This window comes from Neodiprion virginianus, chromosome 4 (assembly GCF_021901495.1).
Source record: "Neodiprion virginianus isolate iyNeoVirg1 chromosome 4, iyNeoVirg1.1, whole genome shotgun sequence".
Lineage (NCBI taxonomy): Eukaryota > Metazoa > Arthropoda > Insecta > Hymenoptera > Diprionidae > Neodiprion > Neodiprion virginianus.
This window is the reverse complement of record NC_060880.1, coordinates 23,714,062-23,739,398: the sequence shown is the minus strand read 5'-3', so window position 1 is coordinate 23,739,398 and position 25,337 is coordinate 23,714,062. Positions and strand designations below refer to the sequence as shown.

The window sequence follows — 25,337 nt, the reverse complement described above, 5'->3', positions numbered from 1 at the left end:
TACCCACCCCACCCCTTCCCTTCCCCTCCCCCTCCCCGCCCCTCCTCCTCCCCTCCTCTGAGGAGAGGAGAGGTCCTCTCCCACGACCCACCCCGCCTCCTCCTCTCCTCTAAGGAGAGGAGAGGTCCTCTCCCACGACCCACCCCGCCTTCTCCTCGTCCACCTCGTCCTCCTCCTCGTCCAGCTCGTCCTCCTCCTCGTCCACCTCCGACCACCTCGGGTAATACCTGGAATATTAATGACTATTTTTAGTATAGGAACACATCAAAAATATTGTGTGAGGATTAATGTAATTAATCAATTAATTAATAATATAATAAATTGTACAAGATTATTCATAGCTACTGAATATGTGCTTGCACGAAAAATGAATTGAAATAATTTATTGTAAACGTGACAAGTTTGTAATATTTCAGATGAAATATAATTACAATTGCCATCAAATATTATAAAAGTGTTTTACTCACCCAGCACAAATCCTCGTCCCCCTCCTCCTGAATCACCGAGATCACCCGCAACCACCCCTAACTACCTCCAACGAAAACCGCCAACCACCTCGAGATATACTTCGAATACTAATAAATATTTTCAGCGTGAGAACAAATCAAAAATAATGTGTAAGGTTTGATATAATTTTTTTATCGACATATTTTACCAAAAAGATTATGAGAAGATTGTAAAGTTATCGAAATTTTATTAGCGCACTGACAGCTACCGAATTTGGGGTTGCGCGAAAAACGAATTGAAATAATTTATTGTAAACGTGAACCAGGAACCACGGAGCGCTTATCCTGGAAGTCGAGAAATTTTATTAGCGGACTGACAGCTACCGAATTTGGGGTTGCGCGAAAAACGAATTGAAATAATTTATTGTAAACGTGAACCAGGAACCACGGAGCGCTTATCCTGGAAGTCGAGAAATTTTATTAGCGGACTGACAGCTACCGAATTTGGGGTTGCGCGAAAAACGAATTGAAATAATTTATTGTAAACGTGAACCAGGAACCACGGAGCGCTTATCCTGGAAGTCGAGAAATTTTATTAGCGGACTGACAGCTACCGAATTTGGGGTTGCGCGAAAAACGAATTGAAATAATTTATTGTAAACGTGAACCAGGAACCACGGAGCGCTTATCCTGGAAGTCGAGAAATTTTATTAGCGGACTGACAGCTACCGAATTTGGGGTTGCGCGAAAAACGAATTGAAATAATTTATTGTAAACGTGAACCAGGAACCACGGAGCGCTTATCCTGGAAGTCGAGAAATTTTATTAGCGGACTGACAGCTACCGAATTTGGGGTTGCGCGAAAAACGAATTGAAATAATTTATTGTAAACGTGAACCAGGAACCACGGAGCGCTTATCCTGGAAGTCGAGAAATTTTATTAGCGGACTGACAGCTACCGAATTTGGGGTTGCGCGAAAAACGAATTGAAATAATTTATTGTAAACGTGAACCAGGAACCACGGAGCGCTTATCCTGGAAGTCGAGAAATTTTATTAGCGGACTGACAGCTACCGAATTTGGGGTTGCGCGAAAAACGAATTGAAATAATTTATTGTAAACGTGAACCAGGAACCACGGAGCGCTTATCCTGGAAGTCGAGAAATTTTATTAGCGGACTGACAGCTACCGAATTTGGGGTTGCGCGAAAAACGAATTGAAATAATTTATTGTAAACGTGAACCAGGAACCACGGAGCGCTTATCCTGGAAGTCGAGAAATTTTATTAGCGCACTGACAGCTACCGAATTTGGGGTTGCGCGAAAAACGAATTGAAATAATTTATTGTAAACGTGAACCAGGAACCACGGAGCGCTTATCCTGGAAGTCGAGAAATTTTATTAGCGCACTGACAGCTACCGAATTTGGGGTTGCGCGAAAAACGAATTGAAATAATTTATTGTAAACGTGAACCAGGAACCACGGAGCGCTTATCCTGGAAGTCGAGAAATTTTATTAGCGGACTGACAGCTACCGAATTTGGGGTTGCGCGAAAAACGAATTGAAATAATTTATTGTAAACGTGAACCAGGAACCACGGAGCGCTTATCCTGGAAGTCGAGAAATTTTATTAGCGGACTGACAGCTACCGAATTTGGGGTTGCGCGAAAAACGAATTGAAATAATTTATTGTAAACGTGAACCAGGAACCACGGAGCGCTTATCCTGGAAGTCGAGAAATTTTATTAGCGGACTGACAGCTACCGAATTTGGGGTTGCGCGAAAAACGAATTGAAATAATTTATTGTAAACGTGAACCAGGAACCACGGAGCGCTTATCCTGGAAGTCGAGAAATTTTATTAGCGGACTGACAGCTACCGAATTTGGGGTTGCGCGAAAAACGAATTGAAATAATTTATTGTAAACGTGAACCAGGAACCACGGAGCGCTTATCCTGGAAGTCGAGAAATTTTATTAGCGGACTGACAGCTACCGAATTTGGGGTTGCGCGAAAAACGAATTGAAATAATTTATTGTAAACGTGAACCAGGAACCACGGAGCGCTTATCCTGGAAGTCGAGAAATTTTATTAGCGGACTGACAGCTACCGAATTTGGGGTTGCGCGAAAAACGAATTGAAATAATTTATTGTAAACGTGAACCAGGAACCACGGAGCGCTTATCCTGGAAGTCGAGAAATTTTATTAGCGGACTGACAGCTACCGAATTTGGGGTTGCGCGAAAAACGAATTGAAATAATTTATTGTAAACGTGAACCAGGAACCACGGAGCGCTTATCCTGGAAGTCGAGAAATTTTATTAGCGGACTGACAGCTACCGAATTTGGGGTTGCGCGAAAAACGAATTGAAATAATTTATTGTAAACGTGAACCAGGAACCACGGAGCGCTTATCCTGGAAGTCGAGAAATTTTATTAGCGGACTGACAGCTACCGAATTTGGGGTTGCGCGAAAAACGAATTGAAATAATTTATTGTAAACGTGAACCAGGAACCACGGAGCGCTTATCCTGGAAGTCGAGAAATTTTATTAGCGGACTGACAGCTACCGAATTTGGGGTTGCGCGAAAAACGAATTGAAATAATTTATTGTAAACGTGAACCAGGAACCACGGAGCGCTTATCCTGGAAGTCGAGAAATTTTATTAGCGGACTGACAGCTACCGAATTTGGGGTTGCGCGAAAAACGAATTGAAATAATTTATTGTAAACGTGAACCAGGAACCACGGAGCGCTTATCCTGGAAGTCGAGAAATTTTATTAGCGGACTGACAGCTACCGAATTTGGGGTTGCGCGAAAAACGAATTGAAATAATTTATTGTAAACGTGAACCAGGAACCACGGAGCGCTTATCCTGGAAGTCGAGAAATTTTATTAGCGGACTGACAGCTACCGAATTTGGGGTTGCGCGAAAAACGAATTGAAATAATTTATTGTAAACGTGAACCAGGAACCACGGAGCGCTTATCCTGGAAGTCGAGAAATTTTATTAGCGGACTGACAGCTACCGAATTTGGGGTTGCGCGAAAAACGAATTGAAATAATTTATTGTAAACGTGAACCAGGAACCACGGAGCGCTTATCCTGGAAGTCGAGAAATTTTATTAGCGGACTGACAGCTACCGAATTTGGGGTTGCGCGAAAAACGAATTGAAATAATTTATTGTAAACGTGAACCAGGAACCACGGAGCGCTTATCCTGGAAGTCGAGTTTCACCGCGTAGCGGACCCGAAGCGCGGGATCGGGGAGGTTGAGAACCCGGTACTCGAAATTTGCGGAGCGCGCCTCTCATCCGTCCGCTCTACTGCGCGGTTGTTTCCAGACTGAGGAATTCGGCTAGCTGATTTTGAATTGGTGACGTCACTTTCTGAACATCCGACATCCAAACTTTGGTTTCGAACTTTGATACTATGTATGATGATGTATGATGTATGATGTACGATGATATGATATGATGTATAATGATTTTAGCTTTCACATTTCATACAAGAAATACGCACTTTATCTCTCCTGCCGATTCCAGACTCAAGCGGCCAGGCCCTTCGATGGTCAGCCGTTGACTGAAGATATATTCTTCAGTGAACGGGTCGGCTAATAACGCTGCCGTTCTGTGACAGTTGGATGATGAAAAATTTTGCTCGTATCTTTCAAATGTGTGTTAAAATACACTCGAAGTGTTAAGAAGCTTCGTTCTTTCTCTCCCTATTACCTTTTTAGGTCTTTAAATCACTACGCAGCGTTAGATACTGTCTCATATACGAAGCATCCATTTCGTCTCGTTCAAAATTAGCGCATCCGTGATGTATTACAGTTACTCCGAATTTTTTTCCATCCGAATACTTTTCGAAAAACAATTCTGCTCCTCTACCCAACGCAGATACTTCACTTGCGACCAGCTAAAACAACGTTTCGATTCTATGCCTATGAAAATTCAGGATCGAGAGAGCAAATGAAAAGTTGTTGGAATAATTATGAATACTAATGTTATGGGATACATCGAGCGCGTGTCGAATAGAATCCCATTTCGAAATGAATAATTCTTCTCTTTTCATATCATAGCTAATCTGGTAATATAGGTAAATAGGATGGTTGGAGGTGTTCGGAAATGGTAGGACATTTCAAAAGTTAAAGTCGACGATGATCCGGTGCATCAATTTTATCGTTACAGATTTTCGTTTCCCATGAGGCGTAGAGTATTCAACAACGATAATGCAGTCCTTAAAATTCATCATTCATCTCTGACTGGAAAGCTAATTCGCAAGGCGTGGTATTCTATTCTATTTGCATTATTAGAAAAATACCCGTACTCTACATACACTGTTTCTAATCTTTTGCTACATTTGGTTCAATCCCCATGCTTCCACAGCACGAATAGTCGGAAATGTTTTTGATTATCCATAATAAAATGAAAGAAGTAACAAAGCTTAAATTTATTGTTAAAGCTCTAATGAATACATCAAACTGCGGTCGAATCAATTCATTCATTATTTGCACATGACCTCTGTATATTTGATAAATTATTCCTAAATACATTGAAACATATGTATTTATAATGAAATATCATGCAATGGGCTGTGTAAACTATAAACTATAATTTCTATCGGATAGCTGCTTTTATGTCAACAGGGCTTTGAGACTCGGTTCAGTTCGTCCTCCTCCTCGTCCACCTCCGACCACCTCCAACAATCGCCAACCACCTCGAACAACCAGCGATAACCACCTCGGGTTGTACCTGGAATAGCAATAAATATTTTCAGTATCAGAACACATCAAAAATATTACGCGAGGATTAATATTTAAAAAGTGCTGGAATAGATTCTTGCATGCACTATTCCGACGTAATTTTGCGAAAGAAATCGATTGGGCGCAGTCCCAACACGCTGCGATCGACGCATTAAAAGTTACAGCCAAAAAACGATGACCTGAGTTTTTGACATTTCTCAGCTGGTGCTCTTTTCTTCGTACTGTCTCTTCTGTTGGTCCCACGCTCTTTTCGCTGCGTTTTTTGAGTTCCAGGGGGTCCAATTGGTCAGAAAAGGGTCATACAAATCGAATCGGGGACTAAAAGTTTTTCGCCCAAAAAAACAGCAAGACTTACCCCTTTGTATTTTTGGCGAAAATTTTCGCGAATTTGGAAAGTGCTGAAATAAATTCTTTCACGCACTATTCCCACGTAATTTTGCGAGAGAAATTGATTGGGCGCAGTCCCAAAGCGCTGCGAGCGTTATATCAGAAGTTAGAGCCAAAAAACCAGAAGCCGTGTTTTTGATATTTTTCCGCCGCTGGTCTTTCCTTCGTAAATCGGTGCGTTTTGTGCGTTCCTAAGGATTCAATTAGTCAAGAAAGTGTCGTACAAAATGACAAATCGATTCTGAGACGAAAGATTTTTCGTTCAAAAAATAACTAAGGCTAAGCCCATTGGATACATAAAATTCGGCTATCCTTTAACTTTCGAGTCATCACTCAAAAACTACTATAACTGTCACTTTGCTGTTCTTAAAAATCACGCAGTCCATAAGAGTAATATATTCTTGTAGTGCTTCATAGGATATCTTGACTCTTCCATAGCCGTTAAAGTTTGATATTCGAACATTTTATATAAACTATGTACACATCGAACGAATGGAAAATAGTATAATAGCATGAGTTATTCAATATAATTTATTGTATTTGTTATAATTTCTATAAATTAATTTACAATAGAAGTATTAAAATTTGTTCTCGTATAGTATTTCCGAGACGATGGTAATTCCGCAGACAGTAAACTTCGTTCGAGACATCGTGATTGCAACTATATCGTATACAATAATGTACATTTTCACGCATGCATACTGCCACACCATGGATATTTATAATTAAGGAAAAAAAAGAAAATAATAACAATTTCATATTAAATACTTATTTTAAGCACACTAATTGCACAAAGTAAATGTTGATCAGTTCTTTGGTAATCCAGTATGGAAATTAATATTATTATTATTTGATATTATTATTAATCATTATTATTCAATTTATTTGTTTATCATTTTGTAGTTTTATAGTAAATTATCTGAATTACTTTTCTGCTTTCAATCACATAGAAAAATATACATATCACATTGTAAATGCGTTACATAAAGGCAGTGCTAAGGAAAATTGTGATCGAAAATTGTATTATTATTATTATGCATTGAAGCTGTTTTTCATTTTCAATTGTTGGTATTTTATTTTTGATGAGTCTGCAGCAAATCTCGGTGCAATCAGTAATAAATAAGTGTAAACGTAGCTTATTTGTCTCAATTAGGTTTCCGGCGATGATTTTTTATACATAATTAATTAACATCAAAGATAGGTATACATGTCTTGGGAATGATTATTATTTACAAACAATAAACGCCTATTGTCATTCAAATCCAATCCCAATATTTACAGTAGGTACGTTTTTCTTTTTGCATTTTTCTTTTTTTATATATACGTATAATATGTATATATGTATAAAATTTGTTGTCAAGTTAAATAATTTCATTGATAATAGTTCAGGATACAAATGTTATATAGATAATTAACACGAAACGGGAAATTATTAACTAAAATTTTGCAAGTGGATAATAAGTGTTATAATATAATTACTATACATCGTACATATTATATTATGTATTCATGAATGTAGGTATATACATGTATAAACTGGTCGTAAGCTGTTAATACGAATACAGATCAGATTAAATCGTATTCATTATTTGTTGGTGTAAAAATCGACCAATGTGCGATCGGTAAGAAAACAGTCTAATTTCTAGCGCATGTAATTCAACATTGTGCCCTGGGCTTGCATAACAGTCGGGTGATTGAATTAATTTGTCAAATCATTCATAGCCTTACGTGATAAAGGAACATGCGCAAGCAAATGGACACTTGTATCATTTATAATGGTTACATACATTTAGTTTAATATTATCATCAATTATGCTTTGTTTAATGTTTAAATGAATCTCTATCGAATCTTTACAACATTGTCTGAAAAAATGTTGCAGCGTGGATTCAGTGATTTTTGACAAAAATGATCAATTTGGTTATTTTTTGACAATTTAAACATCACACTTGCCTCTCAGTACTTGAATTTCACTAGAAATCTGTGGAGGATCAAAATTCGCCGAACAGTATGGATTGGGTGCAGTAAAATATAATACGTAGTCAACGGTAGTATTTATATCTACAAAAAATCACTGATTACACGTCATATTTTCAGAATCCTTGTAGTTCATGAATTTCCTACAGTTTATTTACCGAGTTATAAAAATAAGTTTTTTACTGCGTTGAAAAAGTTTTTCGTTTCTTTTCCTTTTATCGATTTACCAGTGGGCACATGGTAGTCTTTTTAGTTACGTTTTTTAAATTGTCTTTCATCACATTCAAGTAAGCACAGTAAAGCACTAGAGCGATATTACGAACCAGTACAACTTGCACGAAATAAGCACGGAACTTTCTTACAATCGGTACAAATTTAACATTGACCACTCCTGCATTTTTACGCGTCTTTACGGGATACCGACTAAATTAAAAAGAAAGTGCTTCTTGAGAACGGTTGCGTGTGAGAAAACTTCAAAAATAATCCCAAATAGTTAGTGTTACAACTTGTGAGATTCAAAAAAAAAGTGAGTGCAAGTGATCAGCAAAAGAAGTGGCCTAGTTAACAAAGAAACTCTCATACGTCTGTCGCAAACACGTCTCACGATCATGGTCAGCATATCGTTACTTTCACTATCGTAACAAAAGAGCGGAAAAAAAATGTATGAACGTTTTTCTTTATAGATGCAAAAGGAGACCGACACTTGTATCGCCATGAAGTCTAGTATTGCATTTACAATAATGTCGATAGAATGTATTACATGTAATGTATGCCCTCGTAATTTATCATGTTCACTTGAAAGGTGTAAATGATCCTTATCAGTTTTAACTGTGATGTGAAGAAAAAAAATGGAATTGATTGGTCTAGCTGTGTCAAAGTGCGCGTGGCTGGAACAACCTACATCACACACATCCGTCACATTCATAAGTTACGTTTCGAAGGGGGCACCAGATGATCCGGAAGTTCCGAAGGTATATCGTGACCATCTATTTTGACATTGATTAGGTGCATCGCAAGGGCAAATTCATCCGCATCCAGTAAACCATCCTGGTCGATGTCAGAAAGCTTCCAAATCTTTCCTAGAACGCTGTTTGGCAGCTTGGATTTAACCATCTCCGATTTAGCAGCTGAAACAAAGTGGATATACGTAACAATCAACAGTCTAGAAAAGTAAGACTTTGAAATCAGGTCGTGACTTTGGTACCGAGCAATGAAAAAGTATAATAATTTTCATCAGTTACTTATAATGATGTTCAAAGTCTGTATAAAAGATACGAGCTTATCAGAGCCGATTGAGTATTACTCTTTGAGGATATTTGTAATAAACTAATCGGAATCCCATACATTGCGCATTTTATCCACTCACATGACTTATTTGCCACTCGATAATGTATTGATAATCATGCAACGACTGATAAACGATTGAATGTAAATATATAAGCATCCACTTGTATCAAGACAAGCACGATTGAAATCTCTAGAAATTATTGAAAAAATAATGTATAGAATATCAATTCACAAACTCACCAGCTCCGGTAATTTTCCCATCCATGGGACCAAGACTGTCAAACATCGAGTCCCACTTATAACGTTCCTTATTAACGATCCATTCTGGTTCGCCGGCACCAGCATCGATACCTTCGCCTCTCTTGTAACCAAACGGACTGACCTGATCCTCTACTCCCTCAAAGGCACCACCTGAAAGTAAGCAAGCATGCATTCAAAAACTGTAACTTAGTGAAACGAATCAATTGCATAATGATCGTTCTCTCAAAGTCTATATAACACAATAAATAAAATACGAGAGCGAATGTGCATCTGAAGAGAAGCGAATTTGAAATAAAAGTAGATCTCTGATCTTCTCGCATTGGCATTACGAGAGAATAATCGATGATTGAGAGAAAAAGAGAGTAAATATGGGCAGTGCATTTAACAAACCCGATCAGCCCAGATATAACGAATATATAGAACACTGATAGTATTGTCAATTGTTTGCTCAGACGCATTGGCAACTTTTATAAATGCGATGTAAATCCATGTCTGAATGTCTCGCTGCACGCATCGCTGGGTTCTAAAGTCCCCTAAGATTCCGAATGATAGACGTAAATACTGTCTGCTTTATGAAATGAAATTGCACTGAATTGATGTATGCAAGTGACGTGATTGATAACCAATAAAAAAATTAAAGACAAAAAAAATTAGTATCAGTTTACAATCATAATTGATGAATCAGATTAACTGCTATTTGTCATTTATTACGACTATCATTGGCTGATGAATAATTTTCTTAGAATGTGACAAATTCTTTGATACGCAGTCAAGTGTAAATATTACATGGAACAAACTTCATAGATTATTCAGTTGTTATTTCTGGTCGATAATTCAAGAGTTGATAAATTCAGGCGTGTACAATTTCTCAGCAAGTTGAGCATTACTGTTATAAAGATAAAAATAGAAAATTGAAAAACCAACACAAATAAAATAAAAACAATTCATCCACATTTGAGAGACTGATTCTTTCGATAGATGCAAATACTTTGAAAAATTAACAGCGACGATTGCTATTTTAACATTGTTGTCTTCAGTTACAATTAATTGCTGATCGTATGTTCGATCAATCTGCTTTCTTTTCCATTTCTTTTACACCAAATACTAAGTGTGCAATATGTAATAATCGATAAATGTGATTTCTCACCCTTGATCATTGGTTCTGTGGAGGTGGCCATTTCTTCGTGAGGAATCATAGCCATAAGCTTAGCGATATCCTCGGCAAGCATTTTGTCCACAATTTCCAGTAGCCTAGGTTTAAGCGGATGGAATTTTGTGAAATCGTGATGAGCCAGAGATTCCTGCATTTTTTTCAAATCTGGAAAATCACCGGGAGATATTTGATGCTCCCTTTGTATCTGGTCATAAACTTGACCCAAATTTTTAATAAGATCCTTCTTTTTTCCATCTTTTCCAAACATTGAGGGCATGTCTTTTCGCAATGCACTAATGATGTAAGCGTGAACCTGTGATCATTTCGAAATTATTAGTATTCATTTGAGACTGGAGCAATTCATGTAGTTTTTTTGTTTCGCATTTGTATATATCGGTGCAAAAGAAACTTGTCAACCATTAGTGACAAGTGACTGGAACTTATACATTCTTGAGATAATTGAACATTCAATAATAAACGTGTACGACAATCCTTGTCTCGAGTAAGAGTATTGATTTCACTGTTCAAATGTTCTGTACTATACTCAGGTCATGTATTACGGTAAAAACTTATCCGACATTCTAGTTTCAATGTCATAATGAGCGGAAGATCCATGTTTGAATAAAAACATTAAAAGAAAGTGAGCATCAAGCTGAGATAGCTAACAATAAGAAGAGTATCTAGATATTATTACAAATAAATACATGCAAGTAATGTTAAGAAGTAAGAAAAAACGAAATAGGAAGGTACGATTATAATTTGTCGTTTAGCCGATATATGGAGAGAAAGATGACAGTCACTGTCTATTTTTATCATGACCAAGGTCCCGCATAGATTAGAGGTTTTCTTCATTGTTAATTTCTCACCTTAGCTAGGCGAGCACGTTTGATTAGGTCATTAAGTTTTCTAAGCGCAGCATTCCTGGGCAACGATTGCATATCTTTGAACAGATCTTGTTCCTCGTCTTCAAAAAGCCTGGAGAAAGTAATAAGATTTAAACTTTATTTGATTCTTCAAGTATATGAATCAACGATACTCAGAAGTCTGCGTTGTAATAATTTTTTACAATTAGTAGTATAAACACACATTGCAGACAGTTATACAGCAGCAACATTAAATAATCCTTAACAGCATAAACAGGAAATTAGTGATTGGCAGCTAAGCGTTTTTAATTGCATCTAATACAATAATTCCTTCATCATAGGCTTGAAATGATGCTTCATATTTTCTAAATAGATCGACGCCACTTGAGCTCTAGTAATAATAACGTCAGTTATCTCACCTATATTGTTATCAATGAAGTAGAAAGTGGAGATATAATATTGTTAGTCAAGTTGACAATGAAACTGTTGAATAGAGGCAATAGACCATCAATGATGACAGAATATTTCTGCATTTCTATTTCTCGGGATAGTATCAATATGGAATACATCAGTTTTTTCAATACTTCTCAACTAGTTTATGCCACACGATTGACCTTATAAAACAGCACAATGTAATGAATTTTGGATATACGTGCCATGTTGCTAAATCCCTAATGGACCAAGCTTCAATAACTATACATGCCTCGCAAGTGAGCAGGTCTTTAAACCGCGAGTAAAAATAAAAGTACAACATACACACATTAATAAATCGTATCTCGAATTGTGGGTAAAAATAATGTGATTAAAATTCAAGATCACAAGTCACGATAAAATTCCTAAACATTTTTGTAATTTCTATGGAACATACCATAAGTTGAATTGGACATAAAAATGAAGATTTTGTATTTACTTTAACGAGTCAATTATATTTTTTACATGAGCACTTGATCAGATAGCGAATCTTCAAAGTTTACACATTTTACAAACATCCAGAATTCGATTTCAGTGTCGGAAAAGTGATAGAATTATCTATTAAATTACCAGCAGCAATATGTAGTTATATACTTCAAGCACAATGAAACATTTGTCGATCATTCGTTGGCAATCAGACCATGACACACAAACAAGGCAAAGCCTGATGTTAGATATAACGCAGTATTACGTTTCAAGGAAATTACCCGGTATATACTAATTTACGGATAGCGCCAAAACAAGGGTGTTCGTAAACCTACATCAAGCTGTACCTGCTCAGATATAATTCAACAAACTGTAACAATTGTGATCATTCCTAATTTATTGCATATTCTTTCCTTTTTTTTATATTGACACGAAAATTCGACAAATTTTTCAGGAAATGCAACAAAATTTTGCTATGCGAATGCTCATGATGATTATTTTTTTTTGATTTAGGTAAAAGATAACACTGAGAACAATAGAAGAATGAATTGGAGAGGAAGTGTGTCAGCCAGATGAACCACGAACCTTTTCAAAAATTTAATATGAAACACCAAGCGTCATTTAATCACAGAGGGGATGAAGGACCAAAATAGTTAGTCCGTACTCAATTCGTCTCTGTCAATTGAAGTTTGGGACAGTAAATTAGCGGTCTATTGAATTTTGGGAGTGAAATTAATCATACATTATAACAACGTGGGTAACTAATTCTCCGGAAGCCCAATTGGCTGATGACCTAGACAAGGTCAATGGTTAAATTTTTCCCCCTAACTGTACACAGTAAGCCATAAGGAGCAAGATTTGATATTCCTTTACTTTATCAAAGTTTTGAGAGCCGAAATTCAATATTTTACCAACTTTTGAATGAGCAAGTTTTGACGATGTCTGAATGTTATAATTTCACTCCTAAGATAACTAGACACCATGAAACTTCAATTAAACAATCAGCTTAACCCGAAGGACTTCAAGAGTCGTAACTTTGACTTAAGCTACCATAGAATGTATTGCTCGCATGAGTTGCACTTTTTCAGTTGTTTTAAAAACACGCATGTTACAAGTGAAGATATTGATTTGAACTGCTGAAACAGCTGCACAACTGCCATGGTGCGTTATTGTATAATATTCTCTGGAGTATTCGATCAAACCTTGAAAACGTGGGGTGATCAATTCTTTTTTGTATCTTATTTTTTCATAATCATATCTCATCGAGATTTCATTCCACTGAGCCATTATAAAATACTGTATTTCATACGGGACAGCTATTAGTATTATCGATCGAGTAAAGTGTGCAACGACGGATCGATGCCACGTCTCCGATGTTAATGAGAAGATCTGGACATAAAACTTAGTAAAATCAAACTGCAATAGTTATAAACTAACATTGCCCCATTTAGAGGAATCCTGGTATTTGACTTGGTAGCCGCAAGGCTAGCGGTTTGAACAAGTGCTCAGTCTGAATAAAAACAATTTTGATTTGAACAAACTGCTGGTGAAATCCAATTTTGAACAATTCTAAACATCAAGCAAGTTACTATTCTAAACTTAGTATTATTGACATAATAAAATGTAGATATAAAAACATTGTTCTGTATCTACAAGATAACTTTCGAGGAATTGAATTCATAAAATATGAGCTTTTTGATGTTGTATAACAGTTTACTGAATTTCAGATAGAGCTCTTCTAAAAATGCATTTGCAACATTTCAAACTTCAATCTGACAATGAGTCATCAGCTGTTCGAACAAACATCTACAGCATGCTTTAAACTGGTCCTGGATTCGATTGAACCTAAGAACCTACATTGAGCATAACCTTACCTGCGATTGACATCGTATCTAAGCGGCTGGTCCCAGAAGGAGCCGATATAGACCCTGGCGACTTCGGGTGTCTGCAGAACCTTGCCAAGGGACCACATAAGTGCCCCGTAGACCCGCATGAGCTGCTGATGATCGATCATATCAGCCTTGTTTAATACGATTCTAATCTTATCGTCGTGACCCCGCAGAGCCTCGATGGACCTCCTGAACTCGTCGGAGATGTCCAGCTTGTGGGCATCGAAGAGTAGGATGATCCTGTCGACACGCTCTGCGAACCACTCGAGCACCCCGGTGAAGTCGTAGCCTCTGTCTACGCGCTGCTTTTCACCGGACAGAATACCAGGGGTGTCGACGATGGATATACCCTTGAGAACCGGGGAGGCGACCGTCGAGCATTGGAACCGGTTGAGGAAGGCGTTCCCAAACTTTGAGAGGGGTCGGAACTGCTTGTTGGGATCGACGACCAAGGCGTTACCGGGAATCACGCCCTCCTTTTCATCGTACATGACGGCTATGAACCGGTCGGTAGTCGGCTCGGGGCCGATCCGGATCCCCGGGAAGTCTCGCTCCAGGAGGTACTTTATGAACGTCGTTTTCCCCGTCGAGTACTGACCGACCAGCAGGATCATCGGCTTCGCGTCGAAGTCAGGATCGTCGAGCTGCGGCGAGTGGAAATCGTGGAACTGGTAATGCTGCTCGAGGGGCAGCAGCTTCGACCTGTAGATCTTCTTCAGACCCTCGGTCACGTTCTCGAAGAGCTCCGCCTTGCCGTTGTCCTCGCGATTCAGCCAGCTGAACATATTGGACGCGGTTATGGTCCCACACTTTTTCACTAATTTCCCCGTGAAATTCGGACACTGATAAATTTATTATCACCGGTACACCAGCCGACCACCGCGCGACTCACTCTTTACTCTACTGTCCGACTGAGTCACCGTTTCACGTTCACGTCGCCACTCGCTTCGCTCCACGCAGTACGCACCAACTTGGCAACTTCGGCCAACTTCTGACCGCTCCGCTGCTGTGCTTCTTACACCTTCGAATCGCCGCCGCTGCGGCGCTGCGATCGCCGCTGGTGAAGGGGATCGCTCAAATTGCCTACAATTCAATCGCGATAAACCTTTTTTGCGTTGCATATGCAAATTGTACGTACGCATACGTTCGTACGTAGAAACATACGTCAAATTATCATCTAATTTTTGGAAGGTACTCGCGTCAGGCGGCGATTATGGGCGTCTCGCACGCATTAGTCGCGTGCTTGGAAGTCGGGGATACGCCCTATGACTGGACGCTATTGCGGACCGGAAGCGATCGGTGCATTCTGGATATCAGCCTTCTTCTAAAAGAGTAGATAGTATCTGACACGAGATAATGATTACGGACCGAGAGTGCGATTAGAAACGAATGTCCGACAATCGCTTCAGCCCAGCTAATTTGTCCAATCGATACTTAGTTATATTGATGTTCGATTTTTGTCTTTTCACACGTCTGTAAAACATTATTCATATATTAATAAAGTATTCTCGATCTATCGTTCAGCGACACAGATAACGCGCTTGTTTTACTTTATCTCCGATGAGTAGATGCTGAGACACAGACGCTAACTCATATATTTATCTTCATTCGACGCTACTAACATGGACGTTGATTCATACGAATGTAAAACGGAATGAATTAGCAGATTTCTAATATTAAATAATTCGTATTTTTAAATAATTTTACAATCAAATCGACTGCGCTACTAATAGTTTATATAAAAATAAATATCTACTCGATATGAGTATATTTGATTGTAACAATTATACAGTATGTATATATATTTCTTTTTTAATAACTCTGTATAGGTATGCATGTATATTGTACGTGACATAGTTGAGTGTATATTTTAATCACTCTCATTCTACAAGTGTACCAAAAATGTCTCCGTGATTTAATAACAACACAAGAATTTAATTTTTCTCGATCCTCTTCTCTGTGAGAGTTTTTTTTTCATCCCAGACAATTACGAGCCGGGTGGAATGCCGTGGCCTGATGGTGAGAGGCATTAGTAGGTGCAGTGCTTCATTACGCCCCCGTAATCTAGCCATGTAAAGCGGTTTAAATTATACCTCGTACTTCCATCCGTTGGCATTTGTATGTCTATGTCTTGACTTGTGCAGAGCAGCGCAGTCCTCCACAGTATGATTTAAATAGGTTTAACAGACATTCCCAGAACAAGATGCCCCCATACGTGGGACTGTATAGACACCATAATGCCGAGAAGTCTAGACGTTGAATCTCGATGATTATTACTCCCACAATGATATAACATGACGGACAACCCACCGTCGGCGATATTTATTGCGGAATATTTCGTTGCCATTTTATTGCTGACGAAATAAACATTGTCAGTATACATGGTTAGATACATTCAGATGCGGGTTACATCAAAAAATTACCGAGCACCACAAAACTAATTATTACTTGACTCTTATTTTACGTCCACGCTGCAGTATTAATGAGTGGAGAAATGATATCAATTTAAATAATCTGTTGCCTCCTTGGAATGCGTATAAATCGAGTCTGTATCAGATATACCGTATCAAAGAAAGTAAAATTTATCAAAATAGAAACGATAATAATAACAATAATAATAATAATACAAACATAAACTCATTCATTGCCCTCTATTGCACTGATTTCTATAAATAGCAAAACGGAAATTCAGTTATCTCGCAACAGTCAATGTTTCCGCTGTATGAATTCATCGTCATCATTGATTGAGTCAGTTTTAGTTACGTCAAACAAGTCTCTATCTTGATTCCGTATTATGCCCATCAGTGCAGGCAATTATCTTGATTCTCTTATCTAGATTCGAGTACAAAATGAATACACAATACATAGACGGGTAAAATAAAAAGTATTCGCTTGCGTTTGAATGAGTCTACATCAGCGATACACCTGATTCATTATGCAAACACGGTGCGAATCGATCTTGATTGAACGTAATTTAGACGTGAAGAACAATTTCTCCAACGTTTTTCTCAGTGCAAAAACGCACATCATTGATCACTCTCTCACTCCGTTCAGGTATCTAAGCTGTAGCTCATTCGGAAGGCTTTTGAAGACGGACAAAAAAAAACCGCAATTAACCGAGTCATATTTACCGTAAGTATATCGGATTTTATTAAAATTCATTGAATGTTCGGTGCCCATATTTCGTCTACCAAGGAAAGAATGTATAAATATGTTTAACATTGCGGCGAGTCCGTGTCAGGAATTATGTAGAACCTATGATTCAGTTTTGCGAACGAAACATTTACACTCTTCCAGGGAAAGTTTATCGCCGGAGGGTATATAATAGTGAAGAGAAAATAAAAGTGGCCCTTATTCAGTGTCGTGAAACATATCATCTATGTATTGTACAACTGATCAGAGCAGTTAGAAACATCGTGAATGTCTCCGTCATATACATGAAGAATGAAGATAATCAAAGATGAGTCGGCGAAGCTGAAAAATCCCGAGTACAACTCATCGTATCAGCAAGTTGCAGTTATTTTCTGCTGTGGTTTTTTGAAAACGATAACACAGTTACGGACAACATTTACAAGTTCGAATTCTGTAGGAAAATAACAGGACTGTATAACACAAGTGGGGTATAGACGGACCTGCATGAGCCAGTCTGTGAACTTTCCGTTATCAAACTCGTCTTGAGCTGAAATAATAATAACGACAACGGTAATAATCTCATTATCATATTGAAACTTTGGAAGCACAATGTGAAATTCGCAATCAGCGAGTAAAAAACCCTAAGGTACCATAGTCTACGAAAATGAAACGAATTCTGAGCTTTGGACTACCATATTTAACGTGCAGTTAGAAGTCACAATTTTTTTCTAACTGACAGTGGATTCGCAACCAGCTACCATAAAAATTTTGTAGTAGCAATTTTTATCAAACTCCGTTCATCCATTCTCAAGATACCATGATTTTTATTTCATTTTTTATTATTTTGCTATCCAAATAATTCGAAAAGTACTGAACCGACCAAAGCCAAAATCTAATTAGTTTTAAGTTTGAAAAAACCTCGTCGATTGAAACTAAAATCATTAAAATGCAGTAACTGGTTCTCAAAACATCGTCGGATAAAAATCTTGATCTCATACGTACATCTAAAAATGATTGGAGTTGATTCATTCGATCCGAAAACGTGTGTATGTATTGAAAACTCAACTTTTCATTTTCGCGGTGATTTCACAATGACTTCCTTTTTTCTTTGAAAAAAGAAAAACGGGACGTCTGTAAAAACGTTCCGTGTGCATTATACACGTACAAAAGTTGTCAAAGTAGGTCCCTCCGTCGAAGTAACTTTTCATCAATACTACACCCAAATAAACTGCTCCAAATTGATTATCCTTGTAAAATTTCACGTGGATGTAATGAGATACTCCTGCTAAACTGCGGACGACTCGTCGACTCCGTATTATAGGTAGGTATAACGTATTACAAGTGCTCGTAATCATTCGCGGCGTTATACAACCGTATATGCAAAGTGCTAAGTGTCGGTGGTTACATAAACGGGAAAGATACATCCTTGTTGAACAATGTCACGTCAATTTGCCTATCCTAATGAGCCCGTGACACTGCTGCTCATATGCTGCAGTACCGCTTAAATGAGAGCGATTCCGGCGAACGCTGCGGATGCTTGTAGGTACATACGTATAATACCTTGTACTGCTGAATGGCTGCATGTGATCTGCCGCCACGTGTTCGCGTAACGTCGCCTCTTGCTAATGTAGGTTGAAGGTCTCATGGAAGTGTTCGCAAATTTCGTATAGCGTGAATGACGGTCACCGGTAATATGTAAATGTAACGCCTACATTTTACACTGCGACGAATGAGCAATTTTTTTTTTTTTTCACACTTGTTACAAGAACGTTGATTTGATGAAAATGTCGTTGAAAATTTGAATTTTCGTAGCAACGAATTCTGTTTCTTTGTTACCAAAACAAAAGAAAAAAAAAACAAACTTTAAATAATTCTAGGTGATGGATGAAGATTAATAAATAAAAAAAAAAAATTACTGAAGATAGAGGACGTCTTTTATCTAATCGAACAAAATTTCGGGTCCGAATTTTTGACTTGCTTTATATCGTTTAATTTCATTTTACCAATCGAAAGGAGAATTTCCAATTTTCTTGACATTTGATATCTCAATTCGTTTTTCAGTAATAGATTTTCGAAAAATTTCCTGCTTCTACTTTTCAAATAAGTATAACTCGAAAACGAAAAGAGATGTTGAAACAATTCTTCACTAGATTTTTTCCATCTTGATCTATAGCTTTTTCCTAAGAATATGCAGTTATTTTATTTTCTCAAAATCGCCAATTGTTTAAAACCGTAAACAAGAATATTTTTTCTTCATTGCGATAGTCTGGTTTAATTTTTTTTCGAAAAAAGTCCTGAAGAGTATTGCGTTTTTCATAAATTTTAAGCCTAGTACCATAACAGGTCGATCTTTCGATTCGTTTTTATTGTTTTCGTGAATTTAAATTTAAAGAAATAATGTTGTAGTTCAAATCAAAAGTGAATTAAATTAAATTCGGGTAAAGCGGTAACACGAAAGCAAAAGTAATTATTCTATAATCTACTCACAGCTCTAAAACTTGTGATAAGTTTTACGATTTAACCGTCATTATTATCGTTGTTATGCAAACAGTAAGTCACATATTCACAGTACATTTCATTTGACTATCCGAATTATTATCACCAGGATATTAATAAGCTATCTAGTATAAGTTTCACGTTCGATAACCCAGCGCAAAAGACACTTTTTTTCAACAAAGTTCGCAAATTTCGATAAAATCCAATCTGACGTACTTAATTGACACTAAATATCTATCGAACTTATGGATGATTCAATGCTTCCAATTATTTTTATCCTGAACTTACCTTTTAATTTAGCTTTTGTATGTCATTTTTTAAATAGTTTGCGGGACATGAAGTCGCCGGCTATTATTAGAACATTTCCCGGCTTGAAACAAGTATTTTCGTCCAACGGTTCATGCCCTGATCGTGACACACGTATAGGTAGAGTGCTTGCGAACGAGTTATCGTCAATTGCGATCGTGCTAACTGTGGCGAATTTGACGCATCAACAATCTATTTAAAATCCCTCAAACATCAAGAAGCATTTGTTCGAAACGATCGAGCACTCGAAACTATAATCCATATGTATAGTATACAGTATTTGCAGCGTAACGCATACAGGAAATTAGACCTCCAAAATTTAAATGTCTTATGCAAAATTATACAAGCACGTACTACGTTTAATTCGGCTCAAAATACTTTAAAAAGAATTGAAATCTAAGATTATTTCGCATCGTGATCGTTTTAAATTTGGTCAGTATGTCTAACGAGGTTGTATAATTAGATATTTTATTACTGAATTTTTTTTTTAAATGTAACGAAATAGATAACGCCTCGGTCAGACTTGAAATGATAACCCAGATAAATACGGGGCATGGTGATGTGCTGTGAATAACTACGTAGCATATGAAACAACATCCCACTGCCAGTCAAGTACGTAATCACCGAGTTGGATGTAGCTCCTCGTCCCTCGCGAAACGCGAGCGAATCGCTCGCGGATTTCTGTCTCCGTGCAAACTTCCATAACGCAAAGGCGAACTTCGTAGTGTCACCCAGCGGCAAATGCCTGAAGCCTTTTCCTCATCGAGTCTCTTTTTACCGGCAGCGAATGCTCGCATGACGTTTGGTTAAAAAATTTATGCGAAATCAGATGTTTTTATAATTTTGCGTGAACGACAAAGAGAGAAAATTGAAATAAAATAGCAAGATTTTTACAACGTTGAAATGTATGCAATTTTGGAAGCATCGTCGCACAAATAAATTAACAATCTTCACTTATCTCTTAAGAAATTATCTAAATAGTATTCTATTTTTTTTTTTTTATATATTGATGCCACGAACTATCTAAGAAATATCTACAAATTGGGTAATTTCTAAGTTTTTGGACAAAGGTGTTTAGTTTGTTATAAGTTAAGTGTCATATTTTTGTCAAATAGGGACAAAGCTTACTCAGCAGCACTGTAATAAATTGTTGAATGCGAAATAAAGTTGCAATCGCCTCTGCTCGATTCCAAAGAGACCCTTCAGGCTGTTTCGAAATTTATTGGTTTCCAGCAGGTCCTACATCAAGTAAGTACTGTCATTCGGTTTAGGTGGAAAGTCGTTACTAGCTGTTTAAATAAATACCCTGTCGATACAGTGAAAGATTTTTCTGCTGCAGCCAAAAACACCTCCAAGATACGATGGTGTTTAATTTTATGTTGAAATCTCGTCTCATTCAATAACCTTTAGCTGATATTCGAAAATTTCACAACTCATAATGGCGAAGGTATATAAATTTAAAGTCAATATAATAGAATCGAAATTGTAAAGAATTTGAAAAAGGTTGTAGTTAAAATTTTTATGTTAAAAAGAGGTTACACCATTTTTTTCAATCGGGTCCGAAATATGTTTCAAAATTTTATTTGCTTTCGTAGTTTCCTTTTTTTTCTTTTCACTCAATAAAATAGTGACAATCAGGTTTATATAAATCGGTATTTGAAGAAATTTCTATCAATCATTTCTCATTGATAATTGTTCACAGATTATACTCTATGAAAGTTAATATTCAATCATAAAATGATAAATTCGTAGTACAACACGCGTGAAAAACGTGGTTACACCGATTACCAAATCCTATAATAAATATAAAGATAATAAATATAAATATACATAAAAATTTAAGTACAACTAAATGCTGAAGTAAAATAATTCCTATCGCATCACGGGACGTTATATAATTGCTGCCAGTCTATTTCACTTCGTTATCTACGACTAGATTTGTTTTGTAAGTCAATTTTGTGCTTTTGCCATATTTCTGTTTCCGAGGCACGGCGTTTCTCACCGGTGAACTTACAAGGCTGCTTTTGTACCTCGGTATCAACGTACCCCTCGGTCGCAAACGTTTTTTCTTCAATTTCAAGCTCAGAACGGAATCATGCTGTTCCACAACTCTGCTTCCCCTATTACCTATTATCACAACATTTTCCACAACGTCTGGCCCCAAATTTCTCGTCTTCGATGGAATTTCTAAAATTAACGTCTCCTTACCAGTATCCATACAGGTGTCCGGATTTCTGTGACTAAGTCGAGTCGTCTGCAAGGTTTGTCCTTCGCTCTTGACGCCCAGTGACATGCCTTGATAATCACAGAGCATTTTCAAGGAGTTTTCATGGTGCTGATCTTTACCCTGCACTTTTTTGTCCACTGTCAAATTAGCGCTACTGTCCGAATTACTGCTGGGCCTAATGATGGAAGGATCCGTGATTGTGATCGTCTTTAGAGGGACGCCTTTCTCCAAGCTACACTTGACCTTTTCCTCCAGTACTTTATTATCGATCTTGACATTTCTCCTGCTGTTGCTGCTCGTCGAACTATTCTCGTCGTCCGTCACCCGAATCGATGTACTTTCTGCTCGCGATAATTTCCCGTTTTCCTGCATCCATCCTGCGCAACCCCGTCCTTCCAATTTTCGAAACTCTACCCAGGTCCCGAGATGGACGTTGAACATCGACGAACGAAGTTTCTCCTGTCTGTCCGCAGCCTCTCCGAATTCAAATGCGTTAATAGATTGAGTCGAATGACAATCCGCTTCGGTATCTATTTTCAACGGCCTAGTAATAAGCCTTGGCTCATTGTCGCGATGACTGATCTGAGAGTTATCGAGTGTCCCGTCTTCGTCGGTATGGGTTACCCTTATCTCACCTCCATCATCTGCACTTGTTACCGTCGAAAGTACGCACAATTCACTGACCTCACTTTCCGGCAGCGGTTCGCTCACCGTGGAGAACTTTTTAGACAATCGTATTCTTTCCCAATCCGTTTCCCCTTCGTTAGTCACGTCTAACAACACGTTCGACCCAATTGTCAAGACCGGATGTTGTTGTGCTCGTTTCAGCTCAGAATCTGCTTGTTTCTGGCAGAATGAATCTGTCGGTCTTTCCTCTGGTTTTGCTGGAAAAGACGGAGAGAATTTCGTATCAATTTTACTCTCAACAGTAGAATAGATGTTTCGACTGATTTCGGGTTCCACAGAATCAACCAGAAGAATATGTTGACGATTTTTTGCTGATGAAATTGTGCTTGAATTCACCTTTCGGTTTTCTTCAACCACTCTACTTAACACGGTATCTAGAACGCTGGTTATGAATTCTGAAACCTCTTTAGAACCGCCATTTCGCTTCTTAAATTTCGACTTCCGCACTTGGCCTTCTCCCTTTTTGCTACTTTTCTGGTAAGTCGCTCGAGGAACAATCTTTGGGCTCTTGCCACTCGCTTTCGGCTCAACCTTTCCAGATTTGTTAATTTGGACTATTGGACTTTGCACTTTACTAACCAAGCCAGACGAAAATATTTTCTTTGACCTACCGATCGTACTTATTTCCTTGTTCCAAGACGCAGGTTTCTTTTCATGCATGTCAGAATGTTTGAATAACTTTTTTGCCGCTTTGCCAACAGTTGAATAGACGAGTTTTGACTGCGACTTTTTGCCATTTACCTTACTTTCCACGCCGCTTATTTCAAATTCGCGAGCAAAAGAAATTCGCGCTTCGTCTTCGTCAAAGAAATAGTCAATGGGTAAAGACTTCGAACCAAAATGACAAATTTCATACGAAGTTTCCTTAGATTCCGAGATGCGAACTAATGTGCTGTTGAAATCTTCACACCCGAATAGTCGCCCTGCTAAAGTCTCGCTTTCTTCTGACTTCGTCTTATTCTCTTTCTGACGTCGTAGCGCCGAAGGAGATTCCCAATTTTTTTTTCCATCCATCGATACGAAGCTCTTATCGTGTCCGAATTTATTTGCTTCAAAATTCACAAATGATATTTCTTTCGCATCATCAATATTAAAACAATTTTCTGTCACTTATGACGGTGAGATACTTCTGATTTTGAGTGATTGTTGTTTGTTGTTTGAGCTTTCCAAGTTTTTAGTTATGTGACTAACGTTATGGAAAGAATTTGCATTTTTCTCTCGACTAGGCTCCAGGTCCGACGATGGAGTGAGACAATTTGCAAGTTTCCTTCCATTTGTTAGTCCTTTCGTCTCTTTGTGGGAATCTTCACAAGCCTCACATTCAAGTTCTTTTTCGACAATTTCTTCGTTCGTGTGTTCTGAACACAATGGCTCAGTAGGCAGTTCTGAATAGTTTCCCATCTTAGTTTCTTCTAAATCTGACAAGCTTTCTGATTTCATATCATCATTGTTACATTCCAATTGCTTCCCCTGCAGATCAATTTTCGTACTTTGAATCTCGTTCACCGGTAATAACTTCTGAGGTTCAGCGTTGGTAATTGCATGGGAACTTCTTAAGGCATTTAAAATTGGTTGCCTCACCACGTCTTTATCTCTCGACCTCTTTCTTGACTTAGCAGGAACTCCAAATGCGGACTTTTTCAGCATACTGGTATTGGCCCGTAGTAGAGAAGATCTATTGTGCTTGAAGAGCATTTTCTGCCCGGTGTCTTGATAACCAGAAATTCCGTCAAAGAGCTTCCCAGTTTTTAAATCATTGCGAAAACCATTCGGCGGCGACAAATTACGCGATTTGTTGTCGAGAATTGGAGCTGTACTTGGTCGTCTACCGGAAACGGTTGACGTGTTCACTGGTCTAGTGGCCAAAGGAATTTTTGATGACAAACTGCGGGTAACTTTGAATTTTTCCTCCACCTTCTCGGCAGGGTTATTCAACGATTCGGAATTTCCCTCAGGAGAAAGTAAAGGATCGGTCGAACCCAGTCTGCCGGTGGTTGAAGAACAGACGGATTTCTGTTTAGGGTCTTGAATGGTTTCCGATGTCACCGTCACCTCAGCATAATTTTTTAGCGCATTAAAAGGATCAGTGCAAAGTTGCCGAGAAACTCGGAATGCCCTTGGTCTGACCATGTGTTCCTTACGTGTCGATGATGTTGTCTTTCCGAACTCCCTGGAACATGTTTTTCGAAATTTTTTGTGTCTAGTATTGGTACCACAACTCACGGTGGGTTTCCTACCAGCCGGACGATGCAAAGTACCCTTCATTGAACGCCGATTATCCGTCATTAAAAATGACTCAATCTTGTCATTCGATTCCCACTGTATTGATTTGCTCGACTTACGATTGGCACCCAGGTTTTTTCGCTTGACTCTGACGGGCGGTTTGGGAGCTACATTATTAGTTGCTGCTGCAGAGACAGTGTCATGGGTAACCGGATTCGAAGAATGTTTCTTCGTGTGATCTTTATCGCTGGCACCGCTTTTGGTCAAGTATTTCAGAAACGACGCTATCTTCACCTTCAATTTACTGTTTTTATAGAAGCTGAGCTTTTTCGACCACCACGAA

The 25,337-nt window shown here is 38.1% G+C and overlaps 2 protein-coding genes across 2 annotated transcripts; both read right to left on the bottom strand.

The window, feature by feature from the left end:
- Positions 1-7,791: 7,791 nt before the first annotated feature.
- On the bottom strand, positions 7,792-14,923 carry LOC124303295 (EH domain-containing protein 3). The gene is made up of 5 exons (XM_046760357.1): positions 13,909-14,923; positions 11,141-11,249; positions 10,269-10,587; positions 9,101-9,271; positions 7,792-8,700 (listed from the first exon to the last, which is right to left on the bottom strand). Exons 1-5 carry the CDS (start codon positions 14,706-14,708, stop codon positions 8,495-8,497), a joined length of 1,605 nt encoding a protein of 534 aa, XP_046616313.1. The 5' UTR covers positions 14,709-14,923; the 3' UTR covers positions 7,792-8,494.
- A 1,347-nt stretch (positions 14,924-16,270) lies between these two features.
- Positions 16,271-23,431, bottom strand: LOC124302860 (uncharacterized). The gene is made up of 3 exons (XM_046759429.1): positions 22,066-23,431; positions 17,556-17,602; positions 16,271-17,460 (listed from the first exon to the last, which is right to left on the bottom strand). Exons 1-3 carry the CDS (start codon positions 23,429-23,431, stop codon positions 17,419-17,421), a joined length of 1,455 nt encoding a protein of 484 aa, XP_046615385.1. The 3' UTR covers positions 16,271-17,418.
- Between the last annotated feature and the right edge of the window lie 1,906 nt (positions 23,432-25,337).